The sequence below is a fragment of the Solanum stenotomum genome, chromosome 12 (assembly GCF_019186545.1).
Source record: "Solanum stenotomum isolate F172 chromosome 12, ASM1918654v1, whole genome shotgun sequence".
Lineage (NCBI taxonomy): Eukaryota > Viridiplantae > Streptophyta > Magnoliopsida > Solanales > Solanaceae > Solanum > Solanum stenotomum.
In genome coordinates this window covers 29,458,718-29,474,768 of record NC_064293.1, presented here as the reverse complement: position 1 = coordinate 29,474,768, position 16,051 = coordinate 29,458,718, and the positions used below count along the sequence as shown (strand labels likewise).

Below are 16,051 nucleotides of genomic sequence, written 5' to 3'. Positions count from 1 at the left end.
AGTAACTGGAGAATTGTCCCTGCCACTATTTGGTGGACAATATGGAAAGAGAGGAACTTTAGAGTTTTTGAGAATAGGGAGAGTAGTATGCAACAAGTTAAACTGAATTGCATTTCGACTCTGTGTTTTTGGTGTAATCAAATTTACTCTAATGATACCGTCTCTATCATTGATGTCTTAGACTCATTATAGGGATAGGTCGGTATTATTAGAGTTTCCTTATGTAAATACGGATTTCAGTACATAGGATGTTATGTTCTGCAGAAACAGAAACAATTACCATTTTCAAAAAAAAAAAAGAAATAATTTGGGGAATAAATGATTAATGTTGAGGGTAAAACATAATAAAAAAAAAAGTTCTTCCGTTGATATGCCAAAAGTGTCAAGTAAAAGTGAAAATGTAGTTTTATACCGTGGACAAGTAAAAGTGAATCGAGGGAATACAACCCATTACTCTGTGGGTGATATTTTCACCATTCCCCACACATTGTATTATCATTACCTTTCACTAATTTGATTGTGAGGAAAGGGAAATACCTGCTTGAGGGGTGGGGGCCTAGGATGGGGTTGATAATTGGTAAGTTTAGTAACCAATGAGCAAAAAAATGTGTAGAAATATATACATAACATAGGTGTTTTTCATATATTAGCAGTTATCAAAGGATCTTATGTACTACATAGTAAGCTTCGTATTCATTATGTATCTTTAGATTTCCTCTAGGTCTTGATAGCTTTCTCGTGAATTTATGATTATTATTTTTTTCTTCAAAAATTTCTGTTCCAATTTTCTCTTTTCTTCTTTTTGCCCCCTTTTCTGTTTACATTTTATTTTGGCCTCAATCATCATATTCCTTGTGTTTTCTGAGGTATCCTCTATCTTCTCTTTCGTACATTGAGATTTTAGTGCTGACTATGGTCATGGAATTTCGATGTCTTACTTTTCTTTCTATGGACAAATTAGGGATCATCAATTTCCTTTTTCATTACTTCTATATCTCCCATCTGCATCTAGAATTTAAATAATCTCTCTGGCTCCCAATCTATTACTTTGTTTCTCATTTTTCTCATTTTCATTTTAGGTTGTAATGGATGCTGTGAATAAGCCCCGAAATGTTACCTATAAAGGGCTCACTGACCTAGTGACCGAGTAAGACTTTGTATTACTTCCCTTTGGTGGTGGTTATTTTTTTGTATCAGAATTGACATAGTGCTGCTGTTTCTTTTCTTCTACGCTGATGATCAGTGACATATTGTTCCTAATAGATTTTTCATTCTTGTTGCAGTATTGTTTCTCAATTTCTGGTGATAACACTGAGCACTGTATGGTTCACTGTAATTAGTGAATCTACTTCTTATCACTATCATTATGTCTAGTTTTGTAGCAAAGAATATTTCTTTCCTTTTTATTTTCTATGCTTTCATTGAAACGATTCAATTCTTTATCAGACTGTAGTAAATATTCTTTGACTTTCTTCCATCATTATGTGATCATTGGTTACTGCTCCGTGATACTTCTTTTTCTTGCTGGAAGAACATATCCCCATTCTCTTAAGACCATTGCTTGAATTTAACACAAGTTAAAGAATGCCTTGTTAGCGAGTATGTACGGTCTTACTTTATCTGTTGACCTTATACTTAACAATTTGGTGATTTATGTGAGCTACCTTTTAGTTGCTCCTTAGGTTATGATATTCATTTTATTTCTTTATGTGGAGACTTTCATCATGCTGTCACAGTAACATGTGTTGGCTTTAACTTATTGCAGCACAGATAAAAATAGTGAAGTTGCTATCCTTGAAGTCGTGAGGAAGAATTTTCCAGATCATCTAATTCTCGGGGAGGAAGGAGGAATTATTGGGGACTTGTCATCCGATTATCTTTGGTGCATCGATCCTTTAGGTTTGTTCTACAGATCTCTAGCTTCATGGCAATGAAAGTAGCTACACATATTAGCTAGACACTCTATTGAGGTTAGAGAACTTATGTAGGTCCTCAAAAGTAGAAATGAATTGTCAAAGTTCCAAGTGGTTTTAACTTGTAATGGTCAGGTTATTTTAATTTGAAGGGGTCACATTTAACTAGTTCCGGTTTAACAAATATACAACTTTAACCTAAATACTAGCAGATTTTACGCACGCTAAGGCATGTAATTGCACAAGCAATATATGGATGAATATTGAGCATCGTCCTAACTTCATGGTCAAAAATGGGTCGAAGTTTCGAACAATGAAGTAAAGTAACTAAGTATTGAAAAAAGGAAAGAATATAACTAACACTAACTAGCTAAGAGAAAATCTTGTGGTAGCAACTAACAAGCCTAGTGTTTCTGACTTCACTTAATTATTTCATTTGGACCTTTATCATCCTCTTGATCTTACTGATAATGTGAGCTAAGTTGGAGTTCATACTTATTCAGGGTACATTCCTATGTCAAGTGAAGCTAACCTTCTTAACTAATAACCTATTTTTGATGGTTGTTAAGACAAGGAGGATGCAATGAGTTTAGCTCTATTTTCCATGCCTTTGGTTTGAAGTAGAAGCTTATTCTACAATCAAATCATACCATTATCATCTATTTGATTAGTATGGATCTCAATCTTTTCAATCCTGATTCTAAATGAAGAATCTCTCCTGAGTTACCTTAAAATCTAGAGAAGGATCTAGTTGGTGGTCAATCAATGAAAAGCATTAAATACAAGATTGAACAAACAACGTACTTGTTAGTAATAAAGACCAGGAAAAATAGTAATTAGTTCAAGCTTCATGATAATCCTAAATTGGAAATTAACAAAATGAAAGAAAGAAACTCTATTTGGTGTCCTAGTCTCTTCAAAAGCTCCTTGTCTTGTGTCTTTTGGCCTTGAAAAACTGATTTTTGTTCCTTATTATGGTCTTGGAAGTTCCCTTTCTTTTCCCTTTTTTTTTCTTCCAAAAAATCTTGAATTCATTCATAACCTTACGAAGTAAAACTGGTTCATGCAAAGAGTTGAGAGCATCATAGACACCCAAGGAGGTGGTGTAGTAGTTGAAGAGTTGGAATAGTAATTCTTTTGAAACGGGTAACTTGTATTCCTCAGAATTAAGGGCTATGCTGGCCACCTCCAAAAAGTATGAACAGAGAAGAGAGAAAAAAAGAAGAAAATAGAAACAGAAATACTTACAAAGAACCTACGAAATCCACTAATTGGATTTCCTCTTCTATATTTTGTTCTTTACACCAAAAACCTAAGGAAGTATGGAATAATAATCTTAGAACCAGTTTCTCAGTAAAGGATGACATTGAGTAAATTATTCCCTTATACTGAAGACTTGTTGGGGAGATTTGCTTGAAACCTGTATTGGTAGGAGGTAGTTAGTGGATTACGCGAGACGCAAGTTGACCCGAACACCACAGTTCCCAAAATAAAAAAGAGAAGAATTGAGAACTTCGTGGAGAATCTCCTAAACAACATATTTTCAAAGTGAAATTTAGAAGTAGAAGGAAGAAATTTTTGCTTGTGCTTTATCTTACCTATAAAACTGAATTCCGGTGTCTCTTTTTTGTCTTGCAAGTCCCCTCTTTATATGCAAACCGGAAATCCTAAGCCAAGAAGGAAACACTGAAAATCTTGGACTCCCTGCATATATGTCCTACAGCAGCGAGTGAAGCTTGATATAGCTGTGCGATTGCGCAAGCGCATGAACAGCCAAGTAGCTGCATTGCACAGCCATGCAGTCGCATAAGCACACGGAGTGGCTAGTGCAACCAAGCTAAACTTGCACAACTTTAGTAAAATGGTCATTACTTTGTTCAGGGAAGTCAAAATAATGAGCAATTTGAAGCATTTGCGACTAGACATCAAGGTTGCAATTTTACGAATATCATGGCTTAACTTGAGATCTAGAATAATCCAGATTACTTTTTGAAGTTTTGTCAAAATCTGACACGTTCATTTCACATTTTGGGTCTATACAGTTCTTTCCCTAGTATGCAAAAATATTTCATATCAAGTGAGATATCCACAGTATGCTTCAAAAACTTTCCAAATCTTTTGCTAAAAATACTTATTACTCTCTCTGTCCCAATTGATATGAGACACTTCCCTTTTTAGTCAGTCCCTAAAAGAATAACACATTTCATTATTTGGCAAATATTTAGTGACACGATCAACATTTTACCCATGTTGGGTCCCATTTATTTGTCAAAAAGTCCTTAAAGGTGTACTTTTCTATTTAAAAGTCATTTATTTTAAGGGTAGTTTTGAAACATTGCAAAGTCTCCCATATATTTTGAACATGTGCCCAATCAAACAACATCGCATAAATTGGGACGGAGAGAGTAATTCTTTTAATTCTTGTTTGTTATTGTTCAATAGAACCAACAACATACCCAGGGTAATCCCATAGGTGGGGTCTGAGAAAGGTAGGATGTATGTAGACCTTACCCCTAAGAGTACTTAATTTTATCTTGATAAATTCATCTTATTATTTATAAATATATATCTTGCATGTCTGAGTTCAATAAAATGTTCTTTCACTAGAAAAGCACCACATATTATCTTAAAGACAACTCAACCAAGGAATGAATGTTAATTGGTAACTTTGTATTGCAGATGGAACAACAAACTTTGCGCATGGCTATCCCAGCTTTGCAGTCTCTGTGGGTGTTCTTTTTAGAGGGAAGCCAGCTGCAGCTGCTGTGGTATATGCTGGGATAGTTTCTGTCTTTCTGATGTGCCTTTTAGATTTCTTACCATGGCTCAGTGGAAGAGCACTGTCTCTTATCCAGCGAGCTTGGTGGTCTCTGATAATTTTATGATAGCTGATTCCAACTTAATGTGCAAGAAGTGAACCAAAAGCTTGAACCATCACTAGCAACTTAAATCATGTAGTGCTAGAGATTGATTATTGATATGTTATATACTGTATTGGACAAATTATATTATTAAAACTAAGAACATAAATGAGAATTCTTATACTCTTAAGGGACCTGAACTGAGAGATAAAAAAGAGGAAGGAATTTTCAGCAAACCTTACAAATGTTATATAGTTGAAAAGTGACTAGCTTTAACATTGCTGTAAGATTTTCTTTCTGAGGCTATCCATAATTTATGTAGGATGTGTTAGTTGAACTATAATAGATGCCGCCGAATTCAACCCTGGCAACTCTGCATTTCTTAATTCACTGAAGATTTGAATTAGCTGACCAACCAAAATTATGTGACGTTTATCTAATAGTAACTTTTATGTAGTATACAGACTCTCAGAGGAAGACTGAGAGAACGAAATTGGAAACCATAAAGCGGGAAGACTATCAATGACACCAAATCTCTTGTTCTGGTATCTGGTCAGATATGACATCTGAATTCCATGTCCTGAACATAATATTGTTAAGGTCTTTTTCTGTACAGGTTGAGTTTGTTGGTGGCCCTATGTGTTGGAATACTCGAATATTTTCTGCAGCTGCAGGTAAAGAAGTTTATCTATAACAAGTCATTTATTCAATTGCAAACTCCAAAGATCTACTAATGACGTTATGCAATTTTCTTCTCCTAGGCAAAGGAGCCTTTGCTAATGGTGAAAAGATTCATGTCAGTCGAACTGACAAGGTGAGAATTTATACATGCAAATGAGTAAAACTAGCTTAATTCCCATTTTCCACAGACCCATGACTAGGAATGAGAGTTTGATGATAACTTTCAGTACATCTGATAAACATAGTTCTAGCTTGTCCTATTGCATTAGAGAGTCAGGTAAGTGTGGGCCTCTACCTGTTCTGTGTGACCTGTTATGCGTCTATACCCATTTACATGCATGTGTATTTATGACTATTTGAAAGTTGTTCTAGTTTTGCACCTTCTTTATGGGCAAAGACATTATACATGGCTTGGCTTTCAAGTTTTAAATTGACAATAGTGTTACACATAAAGCTCACTAAATGAAAGGTACAATTACTGTCAATCTTCTTTCACCAATTCTTTTGACTTATTCGTTACTGTTCTTTATTGTTTGGTGTTTGTTTAGGTGGAACAATCTCTTCTAGTGACTGGATTTGGATATGAGCATGATGATCCATGGGCAACCAATATGGAATTGTTCAAAGAATTTACTGATGTCAGCAGGGTAGCAACTTTATCCCTTATCTTTATCTGAAATTTTGCACATTCCCCACCAAAAAAAAATTCTTCCTGCCATGTTCTGCATAGGGTGTGAGAAGGCTTGGTGCTGCTGCAGTGGATATGTGTCATGTTGCTTTGGGGATTGCTGAAGCATATTGGGAATATCGTCTAAAGCCATGGGACATGGCTGCAGGAGTTCTGGTATTCTTGCTTTCATTATTATCGATATTTCCAGACACTCTTCTTCTCATGTTTGAAGAAAATTCTAGAGAGCTGAGTAGGCAGAATTTGATGCATAATAGGTCCAATCAACAAATTGTAGTTTCAATATAATATTTTGTTTTCCTCTCCTTACTATTAAATAGGAAAAACGGTTAAAATGTATTCTTTGCCACAAGTTTTCTTTTCTTTTTCTTTATAGATTTGTGAAAAGTGATTTAGTCGGAGAAAGAAAGCAACATATTATGTACTTATCCAAAAAGGAAAAACAAGCAGCACTTACCATTGTGTATGTGTGTGTGTTATTTTATGTGGATAAGTAGAACTAACCATTGTGCAATAAACAAGTAATGCAGCGGGGGCAAGTGTGCAGGAGGAGTTAAGGTCCTATAACAGGAATGCCTTTGTTAGAATGAAACCTAAGTAGCAATATATAAACTTATCTCATTTCTAAGTTCCGTATGATCCTATTTGATGCAAATTTTTCAAGATCAGTGGGTTGGTTTTTGAATCGAAGAAGTGAATGGTTCTCATCTTTTTAACTTGAAGTATCAGATGTTGGTAACGTTGTAATAATGAAATACCTCCAGGATATCCACTCATGAAAGTGAGTTTGGCTCAAATGTTGTCCTTCTCAAGTTTCTCTTAAGGGGGTTACTTCTAGTTTACGAACTAATGACAAGTTATTCAAGTGATCAAATCTATATTTAACACTGTGGTGTATGTTTCATGCAGATAGTTGAAGAGGCTGGAGGGACAGTTTCGTGTATGGATGGAGGAAGTTTTTCAGTATTTGATAGATCTGTCTTGGTATCCAATGGTTTGCTCCATGCAAAGGTCAGCATTTACCTATGTTCAACTGAAATTAACTTGCCAGCTGTTTTTAATCTGCATATGGTTGCAGACTTGCAGTTGATTTAACACATAGTACGTCAAATCTACTGGATCAATTTTGTTTTTAATATTTATGATAAGTATCTAGAAGACGGAGTATTCTTATTCCTTTAAATTCTGGTTAAAATTTAGAGCATGCAACTTTCTAATGGAAATGTGTTGCTACTCATTGTCGTTTCCATTAACATGCGCAGCTCCTTGAGAAAATTGGTCCAGCAACGGAAAATTTGAAGAGCAAAGGGATTGATTTCTCAGTGTGGTTCAAGCCGGAAAATTACCATACAGAAGTTTGATATGTCCCTGCGTTTTGTTCTTTAGATGTGCTGCTTGAAAGATTCTTCTACAATCAGATTTTGATTAGGTCGGTATTTGCATTTGTATTTTCTATTTTACATATCATTGTATGGAACTGGTCAAATATTCGTCGGTATCAGGTAAATATTAATATAACATGTCTTTTAGGTAAAAGGATATTGGCAACGGAAATAAATTGTATTAAATTCTTACTGGAAACAACATTGAGTAGAAAGACATTTCCATTAGTAGAACTGACTTTATGACATCTGGTCAATCAAATTATACGATTTTATCTATTAACATTATGTTATGATTCCCATTTTTTTCCATGTTATTGTACAAGTGTACAACCGGCAAACAAATCCATTAAATGTTCGTCTGTAACTGAGTAAGTGCAATACTGGGCCTTAAAATGTATTCCCAGATTGTACAAATTTTAGTTCTTCTGGCAAATGCTCTGAACCTGAATTTGATGTTTTAATCGAGAGTTTTACTTTTTTATTCTGGAGGTTTACAGACCCATAGGTTTCTATCTCTGCTAGTGGGGAAGAAGTTATATTTTTGATCTATTTGCTTTATTAGTTTAACACATGGTATGCAAGATTTTCCTAGATAGGTCAACTCTTGTCTATACACATTTATCACTTGATACTATTGAGTTCTGGGCTTAACGCCAAATGTCTGAGGCTTCGAACATATCTGCATAGCACATGCATCTTAATTTACATATACAAAAGAAAGAACACAATCTCCTGATTTTTGCTGCTAGTTCAGTGCTCATCATTGTAAACATTAGGGTGAAAAAGCTAAAAAGAAACTGCAGTTGCATGCTAAATTCGTATCATATGCCATAGAACTCAGGCTTTTGGACGGAGGACAGCACCTTTAATGACAAGCCCCTTCTTCCAGTTCCCACCTTCATATTCATATAGAGAGAACTCTATTTCTCCATTCTTTTGATCTGGTGATGTCATGAACTCTCCTGCTGGGATTTCTATCCATTTTTCTCGTGGTTTTTCCACCATATTCTCAGTATGTCCTTGTCTGCTACCATCTGGGAGTATGAGTCGAAGATTCACTGGATTTTCCCATCCATAAGCAGGATCCTTTAACCTGACAATAAACACAACCTCATAAATGAGCCCTGGCGATAGCTTAGTTGTATTGAATCTTCCATGGATTTCTAGCCAGCAAACATCTAGTAGTTCTGCTGCTGGAAGGAGGACATCACTGCATAAACAATAAAAAGAGTCATTTCAAGCCTTTTTACTTTGTTAGTCTTCAACTACAAAAACCTTTTAGTATGCAGTACATGTTGGTTTAGAATAGCTTCTAATAGGAAATGTGAAAGTTTTAGTTAGTTTTAACTCCTGAATGCTGGTTATCATTTCGTGGCCTGACAGCTAACACATGTTTACTAATTTTTAATCTCTTTTAGCACATTACTTCCCATGTTCTGCTTTAGATGTCACTCCTATTTTAGGTTTATTCCAAAAAAAAAAAAAAGAATGACTTTTCTATATTCAATTTTTTTAACTTTAAACTTCTCATTTTATTCTTATAGCCACAGTATCATGTAATGCTTATGACCACAAGTTCTAAGGATATTTTTGGTATGTGCCAAAAGTCTTCTTTCTAAAACTCCATAACCTATCAAATACCACCATATGAAGTGAAACGGAGGGATTATTATTTTTCTATTCCAGCCCTATGTGTGGTAAAAGATGCTTTGGATCTACACTGAAGTTCAACTCGAAATGAGTATGGTTTTCTTTGTCAAATGAAACGTTTTCATATTACCTTGACTCTTGTACCAAGGGCCAGTGCCAGAAACGGTTGTTTTCTGCCCAAGTGATTAAGAGATCTCTTGCATACAGCATGAAGCAGTTGCCATTTGACTTCTTATCGACCCAGTATTTCTGCATGAAGTGCAAATTAAGTATAGCCATAGCAGTAGATAAGGCTACAGAATAAAACTGTAATTTCAAGTGATTGGGCTTAATTGACTAGTTGAATTTGCACATCAGAATTGGTCCAACAAGTCACAAGAGGACATGCTTCTCTTGGGGTTAAGTTGAAGGCAGAATTCTAAGCTTTAACAAAATATACACAAAGAACTCGACATGAACTCATAAAGTAGATATATGCTTCCAAATAGCATGTAGGGACTGTAGAACCTGTATATACAAACAACAACATACCCAATGTAATCACACACTGAAACCTGTATATCAACATCAAAAATAACAAACTTCTCAAGGATGAACACTAGCAATATATCTATTACTCTGGACGAATTTAGGTGCCTCATTTGGTTTGGACACGACTTTTAAGGTAAAAGTTGGAGTCTTGTTAATCTTTTATATGAAAGAAGGTTCAGAAATGGAGATAAAGTTGACTTCTTGAAGAACATGAATGTTGTTAAGTGAGAGAGTAGGTTAAAAAATCTTTTTGAAAATTGGATAATAAAGAAGTTTTGATAAAGGAAAAATTTCCTTTTCAGAAGGGTGGCCAGTGTTTCAAATTGAGCCTTAGACAAATTTTTCTTACCTTGCGCTTTTGGTTCAGATATACTCCAGTATATAGCTGGTCATATAGTTTGGTCATGGAGGATCTGTCAACTGAAGAATCTGCCTCTTTTAGGATTTCTTCATAATTATGTGGAAATCTGAGTACTCTAGCGGCTTCCATTGTCTTGTTAGTCTCAGTACTCTTGCTGCTCTGTGGCATAATCTTTCTTGGTTCTTTATTGAGTACGGCAGCATCACTATGGTGGCCTTGAGGAGAAGTATTGCTTAGTTCTTGATTTTGTTTTAAATCCTGATCTTGTGACAATCCTGACCCCATTTCTCTGAAGAAGAACTCTTTGTGGATGTTGGTGTATGTATTCTGGAAGGCCTAGTCAGTAGTCATTCTCATGAATAAAGGGAGTTTTTATTTTGAAACTCTCTTAGTTGAGCATCTTTTGATTTTATCTTTCCCGAGTGGAGTCGGAATCTACTTTAAGAATTTGTTCCTTCCGTCCACTTTGCACTGTCTATGAACAGATTCATGCCAGCACGGATAGGCCTTAAAAAGGTTATTCCTTTACAATAAGTTATGACATTGTAGATATCCAATATCTATGCTAGTGGGAGGTAGAAGGTACCCCATGGAATTAGTCGAGTTGAACCCAAGCTGGTCCATACATCATGGTCATAAAAAAAAAAGTAATGACTCTAGATTTTTCCTTTTCAGTGATAAATTCACTAATGTTACTGGATTTGGAGAATGTCTAAACTTTGAAAATTGCATTACTCTAGCTATTTGGCTACACCTCATTGGAAAAACACCCTCCTATCTGAAAAATAGCTTCTACTTAGCACCTTAAAAACATTCCAAACTCCTGCAATACCTTATTAGACCTCCTGCACTTTCTGTACCTGATTATACTTGGTCATTTCACCCCTAGTCACTTGTTGCCTCCTTTTCATAATATCAATTTATATAGTTTTAACTTCTATATAGTGGTACTGTGGTAGTGTAAAAGAATTTTTGCATTACCTGGTCAAGTACAAGATAACTACATGTCTGCCCATAATAAGTGGAATTATTATCTTGAAAAATAAGGTGGACAACATGCTAGAACATGTTAAATTGCAAGGTTTCAAAATATTGTTACTTTGATATAACAATTGTGTGCCTTCTTTCAGATGGTTGGTTTTTGTTTATTCGTGGCCGTATGTTGAACATATTGCAGCTAGAATTGTGTATTGCTTGCCATTTGATCTTCTTCTGATATGTAGTTAAAATTAAAAAATCTAGCTTTATAGCATTAATTCTAGGACATAGACCTGAGAGATAAGATTCATGTTTATTGATCTAATAATAATGTTTTTTATTTTACTTATTAATTGCACTGTTGGTTACCACTTTGTCTGGTCAATACTTTCAGAATCAGATGCTTGTCCTGAGATCCTGATAGAAGAAGTCTTATCATACGGCAAGCTGCTGCTGCTGAGGAATATGGGGATTTTATTTAGTTATGTCCAGATCAGTCCTTATCAAATATATATATATTCTCCCATTTGCTATTCATATTTCCATATTCCTTCTCATCTTACAGATTTCCTTGAGATCATAGCATCATAACCAATGCATGTTTTTTTCATACTAAGTTAAATATTATTTCATATTAAGCTTCTAGCAGGAATGCATAATTATGTGCTCATCGCACAAAGATCTTTGGACAATTCAACAGAGCTATCTTTTTTTTAGCATGAATTGGTTTAAAGAAAGAGTGAGCAGATAATCTGGGATAGAATGAAGGTATAATCCTTGTTTATTCCAGTTACCGCAATATCAAGCCATCATCAACATAATGATGTTTTCAAGACTATTCTTATAAGCTGATGATGTGTCACGCCCCCCAAACTGGATGCAAGGTGATTGACACCCAGTCTAACTTACTTGCTGAGTGAACTCTGAATTTATCGTGTATACTTTAGTCCCAAAAGTTTCTGGGCTTTACGCTGTGGCATGCATTTGGCTTACAAGTTAAAAGAGTGTCCAACAAACCTTCAAATCCTCAAAGGAGATAATTATCCTTTAGTTAAGTCATTCCAGTAAAGATTCAAGCATTGAGGAGAGACTTTGAGATTTTTTTTCAGTGAAGAGTACATAGGAGGTCAAGCCCAGGGGCTTTGGTGAATACTAAGACTGCAACATTTGATGTGTGAGTTAGACGCACATTATGGATTACAATTAAATGTTGCCGCAGAACAAAACTTGGTGGTAGTTAGTGGAAAAGGATAGAGTGGCAGGTCATTAGTCACTGAATTTCGAACTGAACAAACTTATATCTCCAAAATAAATTACATAAGCTTCTTATTCTTTAGGAAATTAACACCTAATGACCTTGGAAATAGCTGGTCTTGAACTTTTGCCACATGGGTAAACCTTCAAGGCCAAAAGTCGAAACTTGATGTTCTGTTAATGGGGCAAGCAAGATTATAAGTTCAAGATCATCCACCTCTAAAGTCATTCTTGTAAATCACCCAGACGGAAAATCTCAGGACACTTTGGGACGAATAACAATACCTTTGATGACTAAACCCTGTTTACAATTCAGTTTCTCGGTTTCATATAGAAAAATCTCAATCTCCTCCCTCTTCTTCTTCCTCTTAATCTCACTGATCGTGAAGAACTCACCTACTGGCACTTCTATCCATTTTTCTCTTTCTGCTACATTCATCAGATTTACTGTAACATCGTTGCTTGACTTATTTGGGATGATAAGCCTCAATGTAATTGATTCCAGTCCATCTGCATTTTCTTTTATCTTCACCACGAACACTACCTCGTACAATTTTTCTGGCGTAAGTGCTTCTGTATCAAACCTCCCACAAACTTCCAGCCAACACACAGTTTTTAGTTCTGCTGCTAAAATTTTTTCATCACTGCAAAGTGGTAAATTCAAAACCATTAGCTAGGTTCTCGCAGCTTATCATGTCATAATATTTGTGTGACTCCAGAACTTATAAAACTTGTAGTTTCAAACATGTCCCAACAGTTGTGTGAGTATAAAACTTCATCATCATGGGTAAAATATGAAGTTTAAGTTAAAACTATTTCCAAAATTTTATTATTTTTTGCAGGCCGAAAAGGAAACAGAATCACATAAATTGAAACAGACAATATATCTTTGATTTGGTCACCTTGTCTCTTTTATATCTACCCAATCCCAGTAACGATTGTCTTCTCCCCAAGTGATTGAGAGATCTTTTGCATATAACATAAAGCAGTTTGCGTTATTCGTTCTGTCAATCCAGTACTTCTGCATATCATATCACTAATATTATCTGTAAGATTGCATAACACTGTAAACTTCAAATAAATGAAGAATTATTAGAAGAATATCATAAAAACGGAGTATATAATTACAACTGCTTAGCTATTTTGAAATAGGATCATACATACTTCTGTATAGGATAAGGATAAAAAGAAGTTCGCAGAGAAGAAGAAGAAGGGAAACTTAAGTTGCTCTACCTTCTTATTTTGTTTGAGGTGGACTCCATTATATAGCTGTTCATATAGTCGCTCTGTGGACAATATATCAATCTCCAACGGAGAGTCTACTTCTTTCAAGATCTCATTCAGATAATATGGAAGCTGAGGTCTTATATATAGAGGCTGGACTCTTATATTTGTAGTTTCTGCATTATTATTGACATCAGTTTTACTTCTTTCTGGTCTTAGCTTGCTTGGTTCTTCTGTCTTCACAGACGTTCGCTCTCTATTTTTTGGATTCTTAATTGATTGCTTTGCACCCATCTTAAGAGATTATTAACAATCTTCTCCAAGTCTAATATTATATTAACTAGATATGGAGAAAAGCAAGCTTGATGACCACTTGATATTTTGCCATAAAGTTTGATGCTATGCTGTTTTTTTTTCTTTTATATAAGTGACTCAAAATCTTAGCTTAAAGCATCTGATTCTCTTCTTCCTTGACAAATTCACCCTGTGTACAAGTTATTCTTCTACAAAAGAATTATTCCTTCAATGGTCAATGAAATTGCTTTGTGAAGTCACTTATCTTTTCTTCTTCTTTGTGTAAATTGACACTCTGATTTGAATCCTTGATTATGCTTGTTACGATGAATTAAATTAACGATATGGAAATTCAATCAGTTACAAGAGGATCATGGATTAATACTTGGCAAGAACCCAAGTGAAATCATTTAAGTAGTAGAGAAAAATGGGGTTCACTATGGGTTTTTGCATTGTTTGGCATTTGTCAACAACACCATACTTATTGAAATGATAGTTTATGATCATTGGTGTAACTTAACATGTTTTTTTTTCTAGATCGTCAGTCAATACTATTACCCTATAAATGTGACCTGATTGTGTAACTATTTTTACATGGTCAGTGCATAGAACTTTTTTGCACTTTTGGCAGCGAACACCCTAATGGTATTGAAATGCTGTTTGAGGAATATGACATCTCTATTATTGTAAGTTTTATTTTGTTACTCATAATATTTAGTAGAAGAATTTAGACAGAAACTTCAATACCTTTAATAACCAGTCCCATCTTAAGTTTTTTACCTTTCCTTTCATGCACATAGAATTCCATATTTGTGATACTTTCCATTTCTTGTGGAATGATGAAAGTCCCTAGTTGAATTTTTATCCATTCTCTTTTTGGTTTTTCCATAAGATCTTCAATACTTTGATGTTCTTTGGTACCATCAGGCTTAACAAGTATTGTTTGCAGTGGAGATTCCCATCCTGAAAGAAATTTCTTCAATAACACCACAAGTGAAACCTTGTACTCTACTCCCCTTGAAAGCTTTTCTGCATCAAAACTTCCACCAACAGCTAGTGATAGAACTGTTTCCATTTCGTAAACTTGAACAGGTTGATCACTGCACACATAATCAATTGAAAATAAGTGCATTAGTGTGTCTATGTGTGGTTTTAACATTCTATATCTTAGTGTAGAAATGCCCCTTTAAGTGCTTTAGTGGGAATGCAGAGGATTGATTAATACTTCCTAAACATGTCACCAATATTTTTTTTTTCTTCATTCATTATCCTACACACATCCTTAGCGACCTATCCTTGTTTCCGACATACAAAACAGGTGCGCCTCATGGTGAGAAGGCTTGGCCTAATAAAGCCCTTCTCAGGGAGATCCTTCAACTGCTCATTTGTACTCACGAAGACATTGGAAATTGATGAAAGTCTACTAAAAGGTAAGAGATATATCTCATAATGCAGATTAAATTACCTTGGATGCTCTTTATATTGGGGCAGACTCCACTTGCTGCTTTCTTCTGACCATAGGACATGTAGATTTTTGGCATACAAGAAGAAGCATTTTGCCTTTGTCCTTGTATCAATCCAATACTGTAGCATATATAATACATCAATTAATATAGACGAACATGCGTATATATATATACAGTATAAAAACATGGATAGTTTTGTAATTGGGGATATACATATACCCTGATTTGTCCATCCAAAAGTACTTCCACATCAGGCTCTGCATATTGTAAGATTTCTTCCAATTTACGCGGAAGATGACTAATATTGTTGCTGCTACTGCTGTTGTTCTTTGGTTTTGCTCTTTTGGGAAGTATTGCACAATTCATGTAGAAATCAATTGCCTTGATAAGCTTACAAATGATGATATTTTTTGCAAAGAAAATTCTCAAAGTCAAGAGTAATCTATCTTAAAACCAGATATATGCTGATGCTCTGTGTGGTAACCAAGTTAGAATTTTTAAAAGAAAGCATATATTCTTGGGTCTGTTTTTGGCTTAAGAACCTCCCATCTGTGGTGTGGAAGATCCTATTGCTAACATCTTCTATAATACAAAAGTCACCAAAAAAATATAAATCTCTATTTGAAGTTGAGTAGAGACTCGTATTGATAACATTATCGAGAAACATGAACCTCTACTTGAAGTTGACTAGAGACTCATACTAGTAGCTTGTTAAACAAGAAAAAATAGAGATGCTTAGATGGAAAAAAGAAGTGTGGAGATTGT

At 35.0% G+C, this 16,051-nt stretch overlaps 4 protein-coding genes across 5 annotated transcripts; 1 reads left to right on the top strand and 3 right to left on the bottom strand.

The window, feature by feature from the left end:
- The first annotated feature begins 1,081 nt into the window (after window positions 1–1,081).
- Window positions 1,082–7,724, top strand: LOC125849410 (phosphatase IMPL1, chloroplastic). The gene is made up of 9 exons (XM_049529485.1): window positions 1,082–1,147; window positions 1,766–1,899; window positions 4,593–4,681; window positions 5,391–5,448; window positions 5,536–5,588; window positions 6,004–6,102; window positions 6,186–6,299; window positions 7,053–7,154; window positions 7,406–7,724. The coding sequence occupies exons 1-9, from the start codon at window positions 1,086–1,088 to the stop codon at window positions 7,502–7,504; spliced, it is 810 nt and encodes a 269-aa protein (XP_049385442.1). The 5' UTR covers window positions 1,082–1,085; the 3' UTR covers window positions 7,505–7,724.
- Window positions 7,725–8,192: 468 nt separating this feature from the next.
- On the bottom strand, window positions 8,193–10,431 carry LOC125849411 (lectin-like). The gene is made up of 3 exons (XM_049529486.1): window positions 10,059–10,431; window positions 9,309–9,427; window positions 8,193–8,738 (listed from the first exon to the last, which is right to left on the bottom strand). Exons 1-3 carry the CDS (start codon window positions 10,353–10,355, stop codon window positions 8,366–8,368), a joined length of 789 nt encoding a protein of 262 aa, XP_049385443.1. The 5' UTR covers window positions 10,356–10,431; the 3' UTR covers window positions 8,193–8,365.
- Window positions 10,432–12,304: 1,873 nt separating this feature from the next.
- On the bottom strand, window positions 12,305–13,924 carry LOC125849409 (protein PHLOEM PROTEIN 2-LIKE A1-like). 2 transcript variants are annotated; one of them, XM_049529483.1, is made up of 3 exons: window positions 13,467–13,924; window positions 13,205–13,323; window positions 12,305–12,946 (listed from the first exon to the last, which is right to left on the bottom strand). In XM_049529483.1, exons 1-3 carry the CDS (start codon window positions 13,818–13,820, stop codon window positions 12,559–12,561), a joined length of 861 nt encoding a protein of 286 aa, XP_049385440.1. In that variant the 5' UTR covers window positions 13,821–13,924; the 3' UTR covers window positions 12,305–12,558. The 2 variants fall into 2 exon arrangements, with proteins under 2 accessions (XP_049385440.1, XP_049385441.1); XM_049529484.1 differs by having other exon boundaries at window positions 13,536–13,923.
- A 568-nt stretch (window positions 13,925–14,492) lies between these two features.
- On the bottom strand, window positions 14,493–15,956 carry LOC125849412 (protein PHLOEM PROTEIN 2-LIKE A1-like). The gene is made up of 3 exons (XM_049529487.1): window positions 15,506–15,956; window positions 15,286–15,404; window positions 14,493–14,920 (listed from the first exon to the last, which is right to left on the bottom strand). The coding sequence occupies exons 1-3, from the start codon at window positions 15,650–15,652 to the stop codon at window positions 14,548–14,550; spliced, it is 639 nt and encodes a 212-aa protein (XP_049385444.1). The 5' UTR covers window positions 15,653–15,956; the 3' UTR covers window positions 14,493–14,547.
- Window positions 15,957–16,051: the final 95 nt, after the last annotated feature.